The sequence below is a fragment of the Mustela putorius genome, unplaced genomic scaffold, assembly GCF_011764305.1.
Source record: "Mustela putorius furo isolate JIRA1106 unplaced genomic scaffold, ASM1176430v1.1 tig00000868_pilon_pilon_pilon, whole genome shotgun sequence".
Lineage (NCBI taxonomy): Eukaryota > Metazoa > Chordata > Mammalia > Carnivora > Mustelidae > Mustela > Mustela putorius.
Genome location: NW_025421502.1, coordinates 3,448,490 through 3,471,625, shown reverse-complemented (window position 1 = coordinate 3,471,625; position 23,136 = coordinate 3,448,490). Strand labels below are relative to the sequence as shown.

Below are 23,136 nucleotides of genomic sequence, written 5' to 3'. Positions count from 1 at the left end.
TAAGCCAAACACAAATGGATAAATATTGTATGATTCTACTTATATAAAACACCCAGAGTAGGCAAATTCATAGAGAAAGAAAGTAGAATAGAGGTTATCAGCTCAGGAAAGAAGCATATTAAATAATGGGTACAAAGTTTCTGTTGGGATAATGAAAAAGTTCTAGAAATGAGCAGGGCAATGGCTGTACTACGTTATGAATATACTTTTAAAAAATGTAATATAGTACGGACATATGCTACAGTGTGGATGAACCTCAACAACACTGCTAAGTGACAGAAGCCAGGCACAAAAGGTCACATATTGTATAAATTCCAAATTGTATGATACGAAAGTTGTAAGACTGTATGATATAAAATCCCCTGAAGAGATAAATCTATGTAGACTAAAAATGGACTGGTGGTTGCCAGGGCTGGAAGAAGGAGGAAATGGACAGTAACTGTTCAAGGAGTATGGGATTTTATCTTGGGGTGATAAAAATATGTTGAAACTAGAGAGAGGGGGCGCCTGGGTGGCTCAGTGGGTTAAGCCGCTGCCTTCGGCTCAGGTCATGATCTCAGGGTCCTGGGATCGAGTCCCGCATCGGGCTCTCTGCTCAGCAGGGAGCCTGCTTCCTCCTCTCTCTCTCTGCCTCTCTGCCTACTTGTGATCTCTCTCTGTCAAATAAATAAAATAAAATCTTTAAAAAAAAAAAAAAAAAAAAAAGAAACTAGAGAGAGGTCATTACACAGTATTGTGAATGTACTAAATATCACTGACTCATTTAGTTTAAAATGGTTAATTTTATGTTATGTGAATGTTACCTCAATTTAAAAATATATTAATAATTAATTTTTAAAATTCTTCTAAATGTGAAGCAGCACTCTGCAACAGCTCTACAATAGGGGACAGGGACAATAGAGACATTATAGAGTTTTTTAAATTTTAGAGCAAGAGCAATGCATTTACTACCCACTACTAAAGTACATGGGGAAAAGATTAATTTTATAAAAGGCCATTCAAATTACAGGGTTCTACTTATCTTTAAGAGGGGTACTTTCTAAACAATTACAGTTAAAATTATTTTAAGGCATGGGGGTAGTTCTAATATTTTCATTATCTATCAATCTACACAGTATATAAATCAATAAATTATAATTTTGTATGAATTCAGCAGTAGTACCATTAAGCAAAGCCGATCAAAAAGAGTTTGTTCCAATCCTTTTTCATGAGCTGCATCAGAACCCTGAATAGTAGGAGGAAGCTGTTTGGGATCTCCAACAAGAATCAGCTTTTCACACTCAAACCTAAAAACAGAATTCCAAAAGTTAATCTAAGCAACAACAAAAAAGGATGCACTGATATCACTTATTGCACTATTTTTTTTTTTTAAGATTAATTCATCTGAGGGAGAGAGAGAGAGAAAGGGCAGGGGTGGGGGAGCAGAGGCGGAGGAGGAGAGTGGGAGAACCTTAAGCAGACTCCTCACTGAGCCCAGAGCCCAGTGAGGCTCAATGGGGCTCCAACTCATGACCCTGAGATAATGACTTTAGGCCCAAACCAAGAGTCAGAGGCTTAACCAACTGTGCCGCCTACATGCCCCTTATTGCACAATTTCCTAACATGTATTTCAAAGAACTGGAATATCACAAAGAGTTCTAAGAACTGGGGTACTTAGCTTGCTCAGTCAGTAGAATATGTGACTCTTGATCTCGGGGTTTTGAGTTCGAGCCCCATACTGGGTATAGAGATTACTCAAAAATAAAAAAATCTTAAAAAAAAAAAAAGAAGTTCTGGTAACCAACAAGGCTTGATAATGCTAATAAATGTATTAAAAGGATTTGAAGTTACTGAGTTAAAAATCCTTTACAACTTTTTCCACATAAAACTCCCTTTATAAATGGGGCACCTGGGTGGCTCAATGGGTTTAAGCCTCTGCCTTCGGCTCAGGTCATGATCCCAGGGTTCTGGGATGGAGCCCCACATCGGGCTCTCTACTCAGCGGGAAGCCTGCTTCCTCCTCTCTCTCTCTCTGCCTGCCTCTGCCTACTTGTGACCTCTGTCTGACAAATAAATAAATAAATAAATCTTAAAAGAAAAAAACTCGTTAAATGTCTGCCTGCCTCTGCTTGGAATTAGCATTTTGCAGAACACATTTTGAGAAACAATGACTTTTAAATTCTGTAAACTCAGAGGCTTTCTTAAAAGTCATTTGGCTTAAACTCTTGTTTTAGAGATGAAGTAAATTGGGCTCCTGGGGCTAAATGTCTTTCTAAATAGAGGTAGGATATCATGGGAAAATGTCTGGTTTTCATAGAAGAGTCTATATCCAAATCTCAGCTCTATTATATTCTATGGACATAAGTTATTCAACTTCTCCAAGCTTCAGTATTCTGACTGGTAACTGGATGTATTAATACCTTGTAAAACTGTTTTAAGGACTTAGTGAAGTATATAATGTGTTTAATGTACAGTAGGTGCTCCAAAGTATTACTCCTCTATCCTCCATGCAATGCCTTACTGTTCCTCCATTCCTCGCTCCTGAGTAGGGTGACCAACTCACCCTGGTTTGCCCAGGACTGTCCCAGTTTAAACTAAAATTCCTACAATTAAGGACCTCCAAGTCCCAGGGAAAACATACTAATTGGTACCCTGCTCCCTCATTAACCAGGGATAGAGCAAGGACTAGAACTCAGGTCTACTGGGTCCAAGTTTAGCACTTTCTCTATCACCTTTAGGATCCCTCAATTAGAAATGTTTTAAAAGCATAATGTTTCAATTAGCTGATACAGCTTAGAAGATGTCATAGTCTTCTAAATTTTAGTACACGAATTTTTAACTTATTTTTCTTTATATACTTTATATCCTTTCATAATATAATTTTCAGAACCTAAACACTGGAATTTTAACAAAGTAAGTTACTGAAGAACAATTCTTCAATAGCTTAGGTTCTCAAAGTAGGACTAAAATGGAACCTTTAATCTAGCTGGGAAATCTGTAAAGTCCTAGTAGAATCCTAGCACGAGAGCTATCAAGGCTTTGAAAATTATGTAATCTGGGGGTACCTGGGTAACTCAGTTGGAAAAGTGTCTCACTCTTGATTTCGGCTCAGGCCTCATCCTGGGGTCCTGAGATCAAGCCCTGTGTCAGGCTCTGTGCTTAATGGAGAATCTGCTCTCTTCCTCTCTTTCCTCTAGCCCCACTATGTTCTCTCTTTCTCTTTTTTTTAAGATTGATTTTATTTATTTGTTTGTTTGACAGAGAGAGACGCAATGAGAGCAGGAACACAAGCAGGGTGAGTGGGAGAGGGAGAAGCAGGCTTCCCACTGAGCAGGGAGTCCCATGCAGGGCTCCATCCCAGGACCTCAGCCCAAGGCATATGCTTAACGACTGAGCCACCCAGGCACCCCACCCCTCAAATAAATAAATCTTCAAAAAAAAATTATGTGATCACCAGGGAGATACAAATCAAAACTATAATGAGATACCACCTCATACCTGTTAGAATGGTTAAAATCAACGTAAGAAACAGTGGGACTGGTGAGAATGTGGAGAAAGAAGAACCTTCTTGCACTGTGGGTGGGAATGCAAACTAGTACAGCCAATGGAAAACTGTGGAGGTTCCTCAAAAAATTAAAAGCAGAACTACCCTATGATCTAGCAATTGCACTACTGGGTATTTGCTCAAAGAATACAAAAACACTAATTCAAAGGGATAATACACCCTTATGTTTATAGCATCATTATTTATAATAGCCAAGATATGGAAGCTGCCCAAATGTCCATCAACTGATGAATGGATAAATAAGTGGTATCTACATATACAATAAAATATCATTCAGCCATAAAAAAAAAATGCAATCTTGCCATTTGCAACAATATAGATGGACTAGAGGGTACAATGCTAAGAAAAGTAAGTCAATCAGAGAAAGAGGAATACCATATGATTTCATTCATATGTGGAATTGAAGAAATAAAACAAACAAAGGGAAAAAATAAGAAAGAGACAAATCAAGAAACAGACTTTTCATTATAGAGCACAAACCAGTGGTTACCAGAGGGGAGAGGGTGGGCTGCGGGGAGAGGGCTAAACAGGTGATGGGGATTAAGGAGGCACTTGCGATGAGCACAGGGTGTTACATGGAAGTGCTGAATCACTATATTTTACACCTGAAACTAATATTACACTGTATGTTAACTAACTGGAGTTAAAGTTAAAACTTCAAAAAAAGAATTACATGATCCAAATGTCTCAACTGTGATCTAACAAAATCTTGACACATTAACCAAATCCCCCCAAATTATCTTCTGCATTCTTTTAAATGAGTTTAGTACCTAAATTACTAAGAATTTTCACACAAGTTTAGTAAGAGTTTGAAGTGAGAAATTATTTGAAATAATTGTGAAATCTGTGTTTTTCAGAAATGTTTAGGTTACCTTGCAATAGGAAGGAGAGAGGCCGGTTCAGTTATTTGACTACACTCATCCAGCACAACTACAGGAAATTTAAGATCATTCATGCATGGGAATGGGCAGGCTGCACAGGTAATTCCAACTACTCGTACCTTTATTACAACAAGAATATTATTAATTAACAACTTTTCGAGAAAATAAGATAATGAATTTACCAAAGAACTTGTAAAGTTAAAATCAGAAATGAGCTGTCCTAATTTAATTACTGGCAATCAAGAATCACAAGTCACTTTACCTCCACATTTTTATTATTTCCACATAGGAAATGGAAATCACAGAACAAAGGCTACTTAAGCCACAAGTCCCTTAACAAGAACAAATAAAAGGCACACTTTGATATTTACTAGGAAGGTATTATATTATCAAGGATTTTAAAAATATTAAGGATGACATACAAATGTCATCCTTCTAGATGAAGCTGGATAAACACATCATCCATTACTATTATCAACACAGGCCAAAGTTCTCCACAAAGAGAACACGCTAATGAACTGTACTTTGCTTTACCTTCAAGCATGTTAGGATTTTGACTTATTTTAGAAAGTAAAAATGTCTAACTATTTCTAAACAACAGTAAACTAAAGTGTACTTGTGGTCTATAAGCATATTTGAATCTTATAATTCTCAAATATTATAGCAGAATACCATTATTCTCAAGCAAAAAGCCTCATTAAAAAAAGCTAACATTTAATCTCTGAAACTAAATATAAACAAAAGGAAAATCACTGAATTTTCTGATTAGATGTGGTCAATTGCCCCTGTAGTCTAATAGCTACATACACACACACACACACACACTCTCACTCATACACACATACACACATGCATATATAATTTTTTTCCCTCTTAACAATCTGGAGAATAATTCCATTTCCTTTTTTTTTTTTTTTTAAGATTTTATTTATTTATTTGACAGGAAGAGAGATAGTGAGAGAGGGAACACAAGCAGGGGGAGTGGGAAAAGGGAGAAGCAGGCTTCCCACTGAGCAGGGAGCCGGACGACACAGGGATCGATCCCAGGATCCTGGGATCATGACCTGAGCGGAAGGCAGACACTTAAGGACTGAGCCACCCAGGCGCCTCTATAATTCCACTTCTTAGTAGCAAGGGCAGTCCACAAAAATGGACCATATTTTTTGTCAACAAACGTGACTGACAAAAATATGCTTTACAAATTAAATACTACCTCCATAGATCCCATAAAACAAGAAATATTATATACATTAATAATAACATTTATCACATATAATAGCCCTGTCAGTTATTTTCGTTTTGTTAAAAACAAGAACAAAATCATGAAGCCACATTTATGTTAGAAACTCCATACTTTTTAAATAGTCAGCTCTTTTAATATGATCCAGCAGAAGACACCACTGTAGCAGTATACACTGCTCATGTTATCACTTTCAAATATCATTCATTATTTAATTTCTGGAAACTATACCTGATAAAGACAACCTTAGACTAAGAACCTGAAAGTTGTGAACCAGGAAGCATTTTTTTTTAAAGAAATATCTAGTACAAAAACCTAAAGAACTAAGGTTTCTTTAAAATATTATATGATTTGTATCTTTAATTTGTTATATTGCCAAGATTCTAATCACAGAAGAAATCTTATTACTGATCTAGAAAATAGCAATTAAACTATGAAGCATTTTTTTTTTTTTTTTAAAGATTTTATTTATTAATTTGACAGAGAGAAATCACAAGTAGACGGAGAGGCAGCCAGAGAGAGAGAGAGGGAAGCAGGCTCTCTGCTGAGCAGAGAGCCCGATGCGGGACTCGATCCCAGGACCCTGAGATCATGACCTGAGCCGAAGGCAGTGGCTTAACCCACTGAGCCACCCAGGCGCCCCAACTATGAAGCATTTTTAAAATTTAATTTTATTGTAAAGACACGTCACTTTAGAAATGTACTAGCTTTGAATGCCTAATTGGAGGTTGGAAATTTGCTAGACAAAATTTCTTTTTTTTTTAAGATTTTATTTATTTATTTGACAGGCAGAAATCACAAGTAGGCACAAAGGTAGGCAGATGGGGGGGGGAGCCGGCTCCCTGCTGAGCAGAGAGCCCGATGCGGGGCTCGATCCCAGGACCCGGGGTTCCTGACCTGAACCAAAGGCAGAGGCTTTAACCCACTGAGCCACCCAGGTGCCCCAAGAGTTATGTATTTTAAAGAGAGAGTGCATACATGTCTGCATGCACATGCGTGTGAGGGGAGGGGCAGAGGGAGAGAGTCTTTAAGCAGACTCCCTGCAGAGTTTGGAGCTTGATACAGGGCTCAATCTCATGACCCATGAGATCATGACCTGAGCTGAAACCAAGAGTCAGATGTACAACTGACTGAGCCACCCAGGTGCCCCCGTGAAAACTCTTTTAAAGGAAACATTTTTTTTAAAAGTTTTGTCTAACAGGGACACCTGGGTGGCTCAGTGCATTAAAGCCTCTGCCTTTGGTTCAGGTCAGGAACCCCGGGTCCTGGGATCGAGCCCCGCATCGGGCTCTCTGCTGAGCGGGAAGCCTGCTTCTTCCTCTCTCTCTCTCTCTGCCTATTTGTGATCTGTCAAATAAATAAATAAAATCTTTAAAAAAAAAAGAAAAAAAGCCTCTGCCTTTGGCTCAGGTCATGATCTTAGGGTCCTGGGATCGAGCCCCGCCTCGGGCTCTCTACTCTCTGCCTCTCCCTCTCTGCCTGCCTCTCTGCCTACTTGTGAACTCTGTCTGTCAAATAAATAAATAAAATCTTAAAAAAAAAAAAAGTAAAATACATAAATCTTTAAAAATAAATAAATAAGAGTTTTCATTTGTAAACAGATAATACCAATGAGCAATATACTATGCTATCTGGGCTTTCACACAGAAAATTATCAAAGAAATCATTAACGATTATTCTTACATATCAATATTATGTTGGATAAGCAAGTAAAATGATAATTTACATAAATGACTAATTTGCATGGATTGAACCCAGTCAAAATAAGCCCTTCTGGATTTAGCTGGGGGAAAAGGAAGTAGTTAACTCTATAACTCAAAATAACAGAAAGCTAGTCTGAAGTCTTCTGAGGACTTCTATAACCAAAACTTGTAAATTGGTTATTATTTGCAATTTCTCCCTCCCTCCCTGTGAGAGTATTACATATCCATACCCTTTACCATGTGACTTTACAGAGAGAGAGAGATAGGGGGAGTATATTTCCCTGTCCCACTAAATGTTAGACTTGGCCATATGACTTGTTGCAGCAAATGGAATATTAGCAGACATGACATGAACAAAAGTTTTAAATGTATTTGTGTGATCTAGGCTTCCTTCTTGAACTTCTGCCATCTGTCAGAAGAAGACCATCATACCATCGGCAGTTTTTCTCAGAATAAGAGATCTGAACCAAAGCCTCAAGCTGGGCCTTGCCAACTGACCTTTAGAGTCATAATTTTGTTATCTTAAAGTATTGAGATTTTGTTTGTTAAGCAGCATTACTACTGAAATAGCTACACAATATGGGGACCCAAGTATGCTGATTTTTCTGAATCTCTTGCATAAAGTAACCAATGTCTACATGGTCCAAGAAGTCCACAACCCTCTTTTCTTCCCTTTCTTTTCCTCATGCTCTCCTTTCACTGGAGGAGGCTACTGACTGACTTCTTTCTCTCAGCTACCAGCTGAATGAAGCTGCCCACATCAAAAGGTGATAAAGGGGTGTGGCTACTTGTTACAGCTTGAGATCCTGTGTGTCCAGTCTTGGCTTCTAAAACTTACAAGAAAGTATATGAACCTCCTAGATTCTCAGATATAGACAAACCCTGAAAGGCTTGGCTTTCTAGGAAGGCATTAAAGACAAATTTTGCACAGGGTCAGACCTTCTTTTCCTTCCCCATTTCACCTAGAAAAAACCCAAATTTCGTTTAACTTGCCAGGAAATCTATTCCCATTTCTTCTCTTTCCTCTTTGAGCTTATAAAAAGATATACAAATACAGAAAAGGAGAAAGGATAACTCATTCATGGTTGGATCTGTTCACAAATTTGAAGAATGTTTTTCAATAAGATAAAACATGCACTGGATAGACATACACATACTTTTTATTTGACTCTAAGCTATCGTGGTTTTATTTAAATGAAATATTCTTCATTAACAGGAATAAAAGAATTCTGAGTAGTATATACAAATTAAGAAACAAACTTACCTGCTTCAGCAGGGTTTTATTGGTCCCCAGTTTATGCTGTTCAATACTTTTTCTGACATAGACCCTTTCCAGAGGAGTCAAGTCTTCTTTCATTAGTGCATGTAGTTCTTTCAGTTGTTCATTTTCACTTTCTGAGCCAGCATGCAAACTAAAAAAAGAATTACATAAAAGAATACCCCTCTCTTTTTTTTTAATTAACATATAATGTATTATTTGTTTCAGGGGTTAGGAATATCCCTCTTTATCCCATTTTCACAACATTAGAAAAAAGTAAAATAGAGATATTCTAAGTTAACAACAACAACAAAAAGATAAAGCTTTCTCCACTCTTTTTCAAAAACCAAACTTAAAATTATATAAAATTATTATACTTCTTTGAGCACTCTGACTTTTGAAAATCAGTGTTCTTACCTATAAGGTAAAACTGGCTTGGCAATCTTCCTGACACTCCCAACTCTGACAAACTTTTCAAAGCCAAGACTGAGAAGCCTTGAAAGAAAACAAGATCAAATAGATTCTATTTAGAAGAATTTATAAAGCAAAGTTTCACCTAATATTTTTGTTATTAAAATTATTTTTGTGTAACAGTATATTTTATAGTTATAGAATTCAACCTGGGGCGCCTGGGTGGCTCAGTGGGTTGGGCCTCTGCCTTCAGCTCAGGTCATGATCCCAGGGTCCTGGGATCGAGCCCCGCATCGGGCTCTCTGCTCAGAGGGAGCCTGCTTCCCTCTCTCTCTCTGCCTGCCTCTCTGTCTACTTGTCATTTCTCTCTGTCAAATGGATAAATAAAATCTTTAAAAAAAAAAAAAAAAAAAGAATTCAACCTGATGTGCCTAAATGAGAAAATGCAATGTAGCTAAAAGCTTTTTAATATAATGCATTTTATAAAGAATTTTTAAATTATACTGAAGGTTCATTAAATGTTTCTAAAATACTGATGTTGGGGCGCCTGGGTGGCTCAGTGGGTTAAGCCTCTGCCTTTGGCTCAGGTCATGATCTCAGGGTCCTGGGATCGAGCCCCACATTGAGCTCCCTGTTCGGCGGGAAGCCTGCTTCCCTTCCTCTCTCTCTGTCTGCCTCTCTGCCTACTTGTGATCTCTGTCAAATAAGTAAATAAAATTAAAAAAAAAAAAATAGGGCACCTGGGTGGCTCAGTGGGTTAGAGCCTCTGCCTTTGACTCAGGTCATGATCCCAGGGTCCTGGGATCGAGTCCCGCATCGGGCTCTCTGCTCAGCAGGGAGCCTGCTTTCCTTCCTCTCTCTCTGCCTGCCTCTCTGCCTACTTGTGATCTCTCTCTGTCAAATAAATAAATAAAATCTTTAAAAAAAAATAAAATAAAATACTGATGTTAGTATTTATCACAAATAAAACTGTCTCTGACATAATAATATGGAAAATAGCTACCATATACTTAGCATTTATTAGGAATGCGTGCCCTACTTTTACATACATTATCTCATTTAATACTCATTACAGCTCTGCATGATAGTACTCATTCTATAGATGAGGACTCCAAAAATGAGGTACTTTGCTGAGGCCACAGAGCTAATAAGTAGAGTCAGCCATGATTCAGCCTAGGCAAGTCTGTCTACCTTCGAAAGCTATGATCATTCTTCTACATACATCATCCCCAATTAGGGCTTTGTGAAGAAGCCACTCTCACCTACCTTTCCGTCTCATTTATCTTAGAGCTCTGGCTCTAGGCTAGAAACAGAGTAGGGATCTCAATGAATATCCAGTTCTCTAAAACATCTTCTGTCACCTCAAATGGGAATTTAAAGTGCTAGAAAGCTAAATAAACTATAGCTTTCCACACATAGTTTTCCTAAATAATTTGGAAGCAGTTTGTTTAATGTCAATACATGGATAAATTGCAACTTCTGCATATTTCATAGTCCTCATCTTGACAGTCAGTCTCAAAACACAGATTACATTTTTTCAATGCAATTTTATGTTAATTCTGTGATAACAAAGTATGCAGTATCCTCATCATACCACTAAAATAGGGTAAAAAGTATGTTTTTTGAGGGCACCTCGTTCACTCTGTCAGTTAAGCATCCTCTTGCTTTGGGCTCAGGTGATCTCAAGGTTATGAGATGAGCCTTACCTCGGGCTCTGCACTTAGCTGAAATCTGTCTGTCCCTCTCTCTCTGCTCCTCCCCCTACCTCACACATTCTCTTTCTCTCTAAAATACATAAAATCTTTTAAAAAAAAAAAAGTACATTTTATTTCTTCTCAAGAAACTCTTTGTCCCATCCTGTCCATTACTGTCAGAGTACATTGTCCAAATGTATTGCTAAATGTTATTTTAATGTGTGAGTCTAGCCTATATGCAGTTGAGGTATATATCCTAATTATAGATCCATATTTCTCAGGTCCTTATCAGAGGCTTAAACATTGGAGAATTTCTCCTAAATGTTTTAGTATTCAGTACTTACCTTCCTTCTTCATTCTAACTTTATGATTTTTCTAACTTTTCTAACAGACTACAGTTAAATTTTCATCTCAAGCTGAGCAGTCTAAAGCCCCCAAGTAACTCCTCATTTTCTTGAATCAAGAAATGTATTCAGGGCGCCTGAGTGGCTCAGTTGGTTGAGCAACTGCCTTCGTCTCAGGTCATGATCCTGGAGTCCCAGGATCGAGTTCCACATCAGGCTCCCTGCTCGGCAGGGAGTCTGCTTCTCCTGCTGACCTCTCTACTCTCATGTTCTCTCTCTCTCAAATAAATAAATAAAATCTTAAAAAAAAAAAAAAAAAGAAAGAAAAGAAATGTATTCAGTCTCTGTTTCAGATTACTAGAAGACTGTACACTGGCAGATCCTTTCTGAAGGACAATTTTGAAAAATAAATTAGGAAGCTTAGAAAATATTTACATCTTGTGGTGCCTGGCTGGCTCAGTCAGTAAGCAAGCAATTCTTGATCTCAGGGTTGTGAAATTAAAAAAAAGAAAAAAAAAATTAGGGGCACTTGGGTGACTCAGTTAAGTGCTGACTGTTGATTTCAGCTCAGGTTATGATATCAGGGTCATGGGACTGAGCCCCACATCAGGCTCCTCAATCCTTGCTCAGTGTGGAGCCTGCTTAAAATTCATTCTCTCCCTCTTTCTCTGCAGCTCCCTCACCCCCCTGTATGCAAAATGTGTGTGCTCTCTCTCACTCTCTCAAATAAATCAATAAATCTTAAAAAAATAAAGTTTACATCTTTTATTCTAGGCCTGAGACTTTTAAGGAAAGAATCAGAAATGAAGACAGATTAATATTTAAGGATCTTTACTGCGATATTATTTAAAATGGCAAAACTCTAAAAAAAAGTTTACCGATCAAAAATTGCTTGATTAGGAGTTCCTGGCTGGCTTAGTTGGAGAAATGTGGGACTCTTGATCTCAGGGTCCTGAGTTCAAGCCCCATGTTAGATGTAGAGATTACTTAAATAAAACTTTAAAAAATTGCTTAATTAAAGTGTAAGCATATTATTGCATTGCATATGACAAAGTTGAGAAAAATTGTTTTTTCTAAAAAGATGCAATAACATAAATAATCTTCTTAAAAAGACTTTATTTATTCATTTTAGAGAGTGAGCAAGAGCGTGTGAGAGCAGAGGAGGGACAGAGGGAGAGGGAGAAAAAATCTGAAGCAGACTCTGCACTGAGCACAAAGTCCCATGTGGGGTTGGATCCCACAACACTGAGCTGAAACCAAGGGACAGACATTTAACAAACTGGGCTACCCAGGCGCCCCAATACTTTATCTTTATGTGAAAAAAACAGGACACAAAATACTACATTATGTTGAATGCTAAGTATGGAAAATAAATGAGTATTTGTGTATACCTTAAAAATCTGTAAAGAAATATATTATCTGTATAGTCTGCATATTTTCCACTTTAAGCATTCACTTATATAATTATAAAAGTTAATTTTTAAAAAGCCTACACATTTTAAAATGAGTTCTTTCTTCTAATCAAACTTTGTCATTTATGTCAAAATTATGTCAATATGTTATTGGGATATTGGTAAAATAAGTAATATTTTCTTTGCATTTAAAAAAAAATTGTTTTAAGTATTATATTTATTTTAGAGAGAGAGAGAAAGTGAGAGAGAGGATGTGTGACTAGGGAGAGGGGCAGAAGGAGGGAGAAGAACAAGCAGATTCTACATTTAGGGCAGGGCCCAAGACAGGGCTTGATCTCATGACCCTGAGATCATGACCTGAGCCAAAATTAAGAATCAGATACTTAACTGCTTAATTGACTGAGCCACACAGTACTCCTGTCTTTGCATTTTCAATAAAATTTTACACAATGACAAAAATTTTATACCTGCAAGACAGATTATGATTGCCTTCCTTAGATCCCTATTACTAAAATAAAAAATTAATTTGACTAAACTGATGAGCTATTTCACAATTATAGGTCCATAAAGACGGGTATTTAAGGACGACCTCTAAGTTGGTTCAGCAATTTTAGCCCACTTCCAAGGTTCTTGAGTCAGGAACAAATGACTTTTATTCATGGCACTGGTAACAGCATAAGCAACCACAAATATGCACTGGTATCCCTTGGTCCCCAAGTCCAGTGGAAAGACACAGAAGGTCCAGATAGATTCTTGCACATGCATTGTGTTGAACTGCAGAAAAGAAACACTGAACTCGGAGAGCCACTCTTCTTATAACAATCAGTAAGCAAATCTGCTCTTTGTCTTGGAGGGAGACACTACCTTGTCAATCAAGGCTGCTTGCTGCAAACATAACACTGAGAAATGTCTTGGGTAATCGTGGTCAGGGCTTTGCATCCTTAACATCCCAGGAGGAATGCTCAGGGTCCTAGGGCAGATTGCCTCCCTCAACAATATACCCTTTAGCCCTACATGACCAAGCTTAATTTTTAGTGAGTATCCTGTCCTTGTGACAACATGGTCAGGTTTGGTATTTGATTTTATCATATTTATAACCTAGTAAGTTAGTTTATTACTCTTTCATTGATGCTCTCTCAGTCAGAGAGTAAGGCCTTGAATTTTTGACATGCCCAGCAAAAATATGCATGGACACTCAGGGCCCAAGATGGATTGTCTCTCTCAACAATAACCTAAAATATTAACTACTTAGGGCCTCCTGGTTGGCTCAGTCAGAGAAGCATGTGACTGGATCTTGGCGCCCTGAATTCAAGCCCCACGCTAGAGGGAGAGTTACTTAAATAAATAAAACTTTTAAAAATTTAAAATAGAATAAAATAATAAAATATTAACTTTATTTTCTTAAAGATTTTATTTATTCATTTGACAGAGATCACAGGCAGGCAGAGAGAGAGAGAAGGAAGCAGGCTCCCCAGTGAGCAGAGAGCCCGATTCGGGGCTCAATCCCAGAACCCTTGGATCTCTGCTGAAGACAGAGGCCTTAACCCACTGAGCCACCCAGGCATCCCCAATTAGCTATTTAAATATACTAGTCATACGTACCCAAGAAGTACTCTGTCCACAGCTACATTAGTGGAAGAAGAAATGAGAAGTTTCCATGGTCTTGCATTTCCACCTGTAGGAACTTCACTCTTTTCAAACAGCTGTACAAGAAACAAAATCACCACTGCCAGCAAATAACTCTTTCCTGCTCCAAAAACACCTAATTATTTTGAAGGAAGGAGAAAAAAATAAAGGCAATACTATAAATAAATTTCTGAAAGCACAAGAAACATTTCATCCATCTGCCTTCCTCTCTCCTTTGTTTAAATTAATTTGTTCAAAAAACATTCATTGAGTTACCACTATGTGCTTAGCAGAGGGGATAAGTAGATAGATAACCAAAGACCTCCATATTTAATGAGACCCTAGACAAAGTAAAGGAACAATGATAAAGTAGGGTAAGTAAAAAAGAACATTTCTTCTTTTGCCATTTAAAAATTTATGGTATGTATAAAAGAACATTTCTTTCTGCTTTGGTGGAGATGGGAATGTTTCCTAAAAATAAGAAGTACAGAACTAAGTCTTTCAGCATAAGATATCTAGACTGCTTAAAGAAAGGCCACTCTAGGCAAAAGCATGACAAAGTATGTAGATGCTACCTATTTCTATACAGGCTACTGCAAATAGGCAAGAGATGAGGCTGACAAGATAGGCAGGAGGATAAATCACAAGGGTTCTGCGTGGTATGGCTAAAAAGTTCATTTTGTCTAGTAGGCCAGGGACAGTCCCTGGAGGATTTCAAGCAACAGAACTGACTTGGGCAGATTGTATTTTGTAAAAACTACTTGAGTGAAAATAATTACAAAAGGTAAAACTAAAGGTAGATCAATTAGAAAACTATATGACAATAATTGCTACAATATTGTTACAATACTTTAATACATGCTAACTTCCCTGAATGCCTCCCTTTCCTGAGTGCCTAAGCCCTTTACTAATCAGTTAAGTCATTTAATCTTCCAATCTAAAGAGACAGATGCTATTATCAACTCCATGTTACAAGGCAGGAAATTAAAAAGATAAGTAACCTACCCAAGATCATACAGCTAATAAATAAAACAGCCAGGATATAAATCCAGATTCTAGTTCAAGAGCCCACTCTCTTACCAGTATATATGAAGGTATGATGAAGGCTGGGCTTAAGGGGATGCAAGTGATCTGGAGAGAACAAAACTGGTATGAAAGAAAGGTAGACACTAGAAGGGAAACATCTCAGTAACTGATATGATGAAGGAAGATAAACAAAGAGTAGGAGGAGGATTAAGAGAGGCACTTCATCTAGGGAGAAAGAGTAATCAAAGATGACTCCCAGATATCTAGCTTGGTCAACAGGGCGGTGTGATGCAAATCCTCAAAGGAGCACAAAACTGCTCAGTGGAGGTCTGTGAGAGGAAATGAGCTAAAGGGGTGACAGAATCTGGATAGAATGATTAGTTCTAAGAGGGGGAAAGTAAAGCTCCCTTACTGGGACAGAACCAAACGAGGTTAAAAATAGATTCAAATTTAGGTAAACTGGAGAAGAAGAGCAGGATATTGACAGGAGTTTCTGTTATAAGCTCTGTTTCCTGTTTTAGAGGAAAGATCAGTTTCAGAAGAGAGTGGGAGCAAGGGCAAGGAGGATGCCCCTTATATTCTTCATATAAGAATGAAGGTTTGGGGGGCGCCTGGGGGGCTCAGTGGGTTAAGCCTCTGCCTTCAGCTCAGGTCATGATCCCAGGGTCCTGGGATCAAGCCTCGTATCGGGCTCGCTGCTCAGTGGGGAGCCTGCTTCCCTCCTCTCTCTCTGCCTGTCTTTCTGCCTACTTGTGATCTCTGTAAAATAAATAAATAAAATCTTTAAAAAAATAATAAATAAATAAAATGTCAAATAAATAAATAAAATCTTTAAAAAAAAAGAATGAAGGTTTGGAATAGCTGCTGGGGGAGGATGAAAGAGTAAGCTGACTAGGAATTAAGAAAAGGCTTTGCTGCTCAGAGTTGAAGTTCACTCTGATAGTACAACACATGGATACCTAGATCACATCTGGATGCTATAAATAATGAATATATAATGCTACTCATTCATTAGATATGCTGCCTATTTTCCCTTTCAGGGTGGTCACTTCTACTCTCATCTAATAGTTTACTAAAGTAGGTTCAGATTCACAATAATCTATGTAGAGTTTTTCTGGAATCTTGTCTGACTAGGAAATTACAAACAGACTAAGTTACAAAAGCTTATATAACAGTATATTTACTAGACCTATTATCTTTCTTGCTTCTTACCATGTATAATCGTGATAGGGAGGGTATGGATTTGCAGTTCCTTCACTTCTTCAACATTTTCATGGGATGCCATCATTTGAGCTATCTGAATTAAAGCTGTAGCTTGATCCTTATTTAAATTGTGTGCCTGAATTAATTCACTAGCTAACCTCAATGTTGCTTCTAGGCTGAGAAGTTCAAATTTTGTGCTGACGTTTGAGAAGGCTGGTGGGATAAAATTTCTCTTATTGACTCTCTTGTTGCTAACTGTAGTTGATGAAGACCTAGTAAAAAGGCAGCAAAAAAGAGAAAAAGATTAAAAAGGAAAATAAGGGGTTTTTGAAATAAATAAACCTATTCATAGGTTAACCTTCACTGCATATGCATCACAAAGAACCTTTTCTTAAAGGTACAAATGGATATATGTCCCAATCTGAAGCGCGGGGGGAGGGGGGGACTAACATTTGTTTGATGACCAAATATGTGCAGGCACTATGCTAAAGCATTTTACATATTATTGGACATAATCTTTTTTTTTTTTTAAGATTTATTTATTTATTTGACAGAGAGAGAGATCACAAGTAGGCAGAGAGGCAGGCAGAGAGAGAGGAGGAAGCAGGCTCCCCACCGAGCAGAGAGCCCGATGCGGGACTCGATCCCAGGACTCCGAGATCATGACCTGAGCCGTAGGCAGCGGCTCAACCCACTGAGCCACCCAGGCGCCCTATTGGACATAATCTTAAAAACAACATTAGGAAGTAACCACCCCAAATAGAGATAGAGAAATATTAATTTTTTTCCCCAAAACGCACACAGATAATAAGTGGTGTACTGATTTTAAACCCAATGTTCCACTATATAAGGCTGACTTAGATAATTAATATGGCCTCTATTTTAGGTAATACTACAATAAATAAATCGGTTTTATTTCTATTTCTATAAAGAATGAATTCATTTCAAGGATTAAATAATGAAGATAGGATGCTTGGGTGGATCAGTCATTAAGTGTCTGCCTGTGGCTCAGGTCATGATTCCGGTGTCCTGCGACTGAGCCCCACGTCGGGCTCCCTGCTAAGCAGAAAGCCAGCTTCACCCTCTCCTACTTCCCCTGCTTGTGTTCCCTTTCTCACTGTCTCTCTCTGTCAAATAAATAAACAAAAAATATTTAAAAAGGAAAAAAGTTAATAACATAATGGAACAGAAAGATTTTAATTATTTACCTAGAACTTCATTATGGTGAGAAAAAATGAAACACCACAAGAGAGATCATAAAATTCCAAATTAGAAACTAGACTTTATCTCCCATTTTAGTGAATTTAATAGACTATCACTTCCAATATCTTAAAAAGGGGGAATGGTTCTTGAAAAATTAGAAGTTATATGTTATGTCAAGAATAAAGTTAGTATCGATATACATTACTGAATTCAAACTATAAAAGGATTCTTTCAGATATTTAATAATTTGTGGCATAAAAATACAAATGCATAAAAAAATCAACATTCAAAAGATCCTTAATATATTATTCCTTGACAAACAGAAAAAATTTTTATTAGTTTTTATTTTATCAGTTATTTTTAACTATTTACAAGCAGTAATCTCATGGTCTCTGAAAGATAATAAAAATAGTACTGGCAAAAATTTATGTACTGGACTTTGACTGCATTTTCATATTCACGTTTAGTCACACTTTGGAATACCAATGACCCAAAGGTAAAATAATGACTTACATTGTTAACAAATACTGTGTTAGAGGTAGAGTAGCTGGATTAAAGTTGTCCTGAATGTTTTTCAAAGTGGTCAGCTCTGTGCTAGCATTACAAACCAACAATGCATGGACCACCACTGTAGAAAGAATGCAGAAAATAAACATTTAATATTTTAAAAAATGGGTCATAAAAAAACTATCAAAACGTTCAGTTGGGTGGCTCAATTGGTTACACATCTGACTCTTGATTTCAGCTCTGGTTGTGATCTCAACATTCTAGGCTCGATCCCTGTGTCAGGCTCTGTGCTGAGAGTGAAGCTTGCTTAGGATTCGCTCTCTCCCTCTTCCTCTGCCCTCCCCTCTCCCCAAATGTTCATTTAACTCAGAGCTCAGCTACTGAATTAATCACATGACATAAAATAAACTCTTAAGTAGGTCCTTTCATCCATTAAATTATAACACTGCTTATACATACATTTTATATGGGTATTCATAAGTTGCGTAAGTCAAATCAAATTTAGCCTTCTATACATTAGCTAATGAGCAAGAACAACTGTTCTGAGTTAGTGCATGGTAACACTGCTCAACAGTTCCAACTAACTAGCATACCATCTTGTGCTGTATAGTAGGATTTGTGTAATTTCTGAACATTTTCTTTTATTTCTTCAACTATTTTATAGGAAAATACAGAAAGTCAGAAGGCTGATACGGGGGAACAACTGCAACAAATATGAAAATATGCATACAAAAGTGACAAATTAAGTAACAAATATTTACACAATTAGACTTTTACTGGACTCAAGCTAGTTGACTAGCTTTTTCAGTTCTTGAAAAAAATCAAAAGTTAAAAATGTATACAAAATATTTAAAATGGGGGGTGCCTGGGTGGCTCAATGGGTTAAGCCTCTGCCTTCAGCTCAGGTCATGGTCTAAGGTCATGGTCTCAGGTCCTGGGATCAACCCCACATCAGGCTGTCTGCTCAGCAGGAAACCTGCTTCCCTTCCTCTCTCTCTCTCTGCCTACTTGTGTTCTCTGTCTGTCACATAAATAAAATCTTAAAAAAAAAAAAATACTTGAAATAGGGACGGCTGGGTGGCTCAGTTGATTAAGCATCTGCCTTGAGCTCAGGTCATGATCCCAGGGTCCTGGGACTAAGTCCCATGTAGTCCCAAATTGGGCTCCTTGCTCAGCGGGGAACCTGCTTCTCCCTCTGCATGCCACTCCCACTGCTTGTGCTCTCTCATAAATAAATAAATCTCACAAATAAAATCTTTCCTAAAAAACTTTTTAAAAAATACTGGAAATGAATCATTAAATGTTGTGTCTCTAATTATAGACCAAATTGAACCATCAGGAATTATTCCAGAGATCAGGATATATCTGATCTCTGCAGAGAAATCTACAGATTCTTTGAACTGGACAGGGATTCAGCCCACTAAAACTTCCTTTATGAAAATAATAATAATAATAATGAGGCTAGTAGCCCACTATCTTATTAAAAATTTCTCAAAAATCATACCTTCCTGTTCCACTGCTAGGAAAATCCCTACAAAATCTAAAAGACCTCTCAATGTAAAAATAAATGATGTGTTTACTAAATGTACCCTATTAGAAAAATAAGCCAAAAGAATTAAAAAACCAAGAGAATCAGAACTTGATATGAGAAATTATTTGAGAAAATTCTTATTTTTTTTTAATGTTTATATTTTTAAAAATTAGTTATATAAAAATCAACTTAAGGGGAGCTTGGGTGGCACAGTCAGTTAAGTATCCAACTCTTGATTTTAGCGGAGAGTCTTGGTCTCCCGGTCATGAGATCGAGCCCTGCACTGGACTCCGTGCTCAGTGTGGAGTCTGCTTGAGATTCTCTCTCCCTTTTCCAATGCCCCCCACACCTCTCTCTCTCTCCTCAAATAATAAATGGATTAATCTTAAAAAAAAATTTTTTTTCAACAAAATACTTAAGTGAGGGTTCAAGATTTTATTATATTGTTAGCTCTGTGACACTTGAACTGCAAAAATATATATTCAACTTTCATACCTATTTTCAGGAACACACTGCATACAATAGTAGGAAATAGAAATGGATACTTTTTCCTTTTTTGGAGAGAGTGTGCATGAGCTGGGGAGAGGGCTGGGGGAGGAACAAAGGGAGAGGGAGAGAGAAAATCTTAAGCAGGCTCCAAGCCCAGTGCAGAACCCCACGCTGACAACTCTGAGAACATGGCCTGAGCTGAAATCAAAGGTCAGACACTTACCCAACTGAGCCACCAGGTGCCCCGAGGTGGCTGGCTTTTTGTTCGCCTTAATCAAATAACCCCACACAAAGTTAGCACCCTTGCTTACAATGTGTCTTATGTCTATCACTCTTCTTTTAATATAAATTAATATGGGCATGATAACACTTACCATTAGTGGGCCAGTTAGAAGGGAAATAACCTTTCAAAGGTAGAAGCTCCACTTCATTGATAGATGATGGCCCAAAGAAAGCACTACATGCAATAAAAGTATCCAATTCAAAGTCCAGGGTTTTTGATACCACCCAAAGATCATCTATAAAGATAAACATTTTTTAAAGAACTCAGAACTACACTCAATTCAAAAGTACTTTGGATTTCTTACATGCTTGGTCATATTATTTCTCAAAAAACAAAACTGGCTATTATCTACCAGAGTCTACCCAAACTAAAACCTGAATAAGTGACATTTTATTTTCATGTTTTAATGCAATTACTTTTATGTTTTTTTAAGTTATTTTATGATTATATTAAAAAACAATGTAAATAAAGTAACAAAACATCTAACTCATCTTTCTTATTAAAACAACTTTATAGCTATATCAGACTTTCCCAAGAAAGAACATGAGTCTAAAAAGATGCTCTGCCATGTAATGGTTTTCATGCTCAAATAAAGTTGGCAATCTGTGAACAGAAGACAAGTTCTCTGGACAGCTTCTACTTAACAGATGCTCTAGATTAATTAATGTTCTTCTTTCTGTATAACACGCCATCTCCATAGCATATTGAGTACCCCTAGTAGGCTATTTCCCACGATACCTGTACATCATTTCTACCACCAGTTGAGCTGATACTTACAAAGAGTCAATTTTATTTTTTCTAAAATTTATTTATACCAGTTGGATTAGTTATAATATTATAACTTAATCAGGTATTATTTGAATCATTACGAATATGAAGAAAAATAATTGTTGCTTTAAGAAAATTAAATAATTCAGAAAGACTTAAGGATTTACTTTAAAAAGTCACAAAATACACAAGAAAAACTGCTCTTGACTCAAATATATTGAGACAAATGTAAAAGCTTAGAAAAGAAATTGAAAAAATTTGAATCACTCTCCACTTAGATTTCTTCACAAGTTCTTGCTTCATGTTTAAGAATTCTGAATGGGGGGCGCCTGGGTGGCTCAGTGGGTTAAGCCTCTGCCTTCGGCTCAGGTCATGATCCCGGAACCTGGGATCGAGGCCCGAATCGGGCTCTCTGCTCAGCAGGGAGCCGGCTTCCTCCTCGCTCTCTCTCTGCCTGCCTCTCTGACTACTTGTGATCTCTCTCTGTCAAATAAACAAATAAAATCTTTAAAAAAAAAAAAAAGAATTCTGAATGGTAATTCTTTATGGGTGGTGTATTTATGGGTATGATTTATACAAGATAAAAAAAGATCACCAATCAAAACACCCAGTCTAAACAAAAGCCTTAATTCTTCATGAAAAGATCATTAAATAAAAATATATTCAAATATTTTAAGTTTCAATGTTTAATGTTCATGTGCATTATTTATTATAATCCCTAACTTAAACCAACTTTGAAAATTAACTGACAAGTCACAAGTCTCAACTGCATCAGAAAAGATGATTGATTGGACTACATTCCCATCTTGGAAAGTCCAATGCATATCAGCATATTTTAGGTTCTGAAAAATCTTAATTAAGGTTATTTGCTTAATGCAGCATTTTCCAAATTTATTTAGCCACAGAATCCATTTTCTTTACATTGACTTTTATCAATATCCCCACAGAACTATTGTTTTAGAAAATATTTATGCTTTAGAAAAATATATAAATTAGATATATAATATGTAGTATTATATATCTAATTTTTAAAAAAATATTTGCCAGGCACCTGGGTGGCTCAGGCCGTTAAGCATCTGACTCTGGATTTCAGCTCAGGCCATGATCTCAGGGTAGTGAGATGGAGCCTCACCTGGGGCTCTTCACTGGGCCTGGAGCCTCCTTAAAATTCTAGCACTTCCTCTCCCTCTGCCCTTCCCTTGTTCTCTCTCTCTCAAAAAACAAAACAAAAAAATGGCCAACTGAGGTAACATAGAAATAATTTATTCCTTATTTGCTAATATTTATTTAATCCAACCATCACCATAACTTAAAAAGATCTCCAATTCAAGATAGTTGACCAAAAAAAAAAAAAAAAAAAAAATTGTTTGCCTTTCCTTTCTCTCCATATCCCACTGAAATGACAGGAAAAATTTGAAATACAAATCCAATACAATGTTAGAAAAGAGCCAGTGGGAATGGCATGTCTACTTCAGAGCCCTGAGATTCTTATAGAAGCCACAAAGAGAATGAGAAAGGATGATGATAAAAAATCTTACAAAGCCAGGAAACTCCTGATTCTTTATAGGTGACAGAAAGGAATTCTGGGATTGGGGAAAGAGGAAGAATTTTCCCAGCCGATTCTCAGGATAACCCCAACCTCACCACCAAGGGGACAAAGAGGAATTGTGAGTCTTGAAGGTCAGCTGGGACATTAATTAATGGATGATGGCATAATCCTGTCACTCTTAGAGCAGTTGACTCCAGCATTTGTTCTGAGGCTAATTTAGTCTTTGGCTAAAACAAGACTGCCAGCTGGGGGGAGGGGGGTTGGGAGAAGGGTGGTGGGGTTATGGACATTGGGGAGGGTATGTGCTATGGTGAGTGCTGTGAAGTATGTAAACCTGGTGATTCACAGACCTGTACCCCTGGGGATAAAAATATATGTTTATAAAAAATAAAAATAAAAATAAAATTTAAAAAAAAAAAAAAGCAAGACTGCCAGAAGGACTTTAAGATAGAGAAACAGGGCAG

The 23,136-nt window shown here is 37.2% G+C and overlaps 1 protein-coding gene across 3 annotated transcripts in view; it reads right to left on the bottom strand.

Annotated features, from left to right (window-relative positions):
* Positions 1-23,136, bottom strand: part of ZGRF1 (zinc finger GRF-type containing 1) — an 81,242-nt gene that overhangs the window by 10,565 nt on the left and 47,541 nt on the right. For all 3 annotated transcript variants that reach the window (XM_045085533.1, XM_045085530.1, XM_045085531.1), the window contains 8 exons: positions 20,447-20,590; positions 18,059-18,173; positions 16,352-16,614; positions 14,090-14,249; positions 9,044-9,121; positions 8,633-8,780; positions 4,417-4,544; positions 1,163-1,286 (listed from right to left, as the gene is read on the bottom strand). In XM_045085533.1, the coding sequence (XP_044941468.1) occupies positions 1,163-1,286; positions 4,417-4,544; positions 8,633-8,780; positions 9,044-9,121; positions 14,090-14,249; positions 16,352-16,614; positions 18,059-18,173; positions 20,447-20,590 (1,160 nt within the window). The remainder of the gene's footprint in view (positions 1-1,162; positions 1,287-4,416; positions 4,545-8,632; positions 8,781-9,043; positions 9,122-14,089; positions 14,250-16,351; positions 16,615-18,058; positions 18,174-20,446; positions 20,591-23,136) is intronic.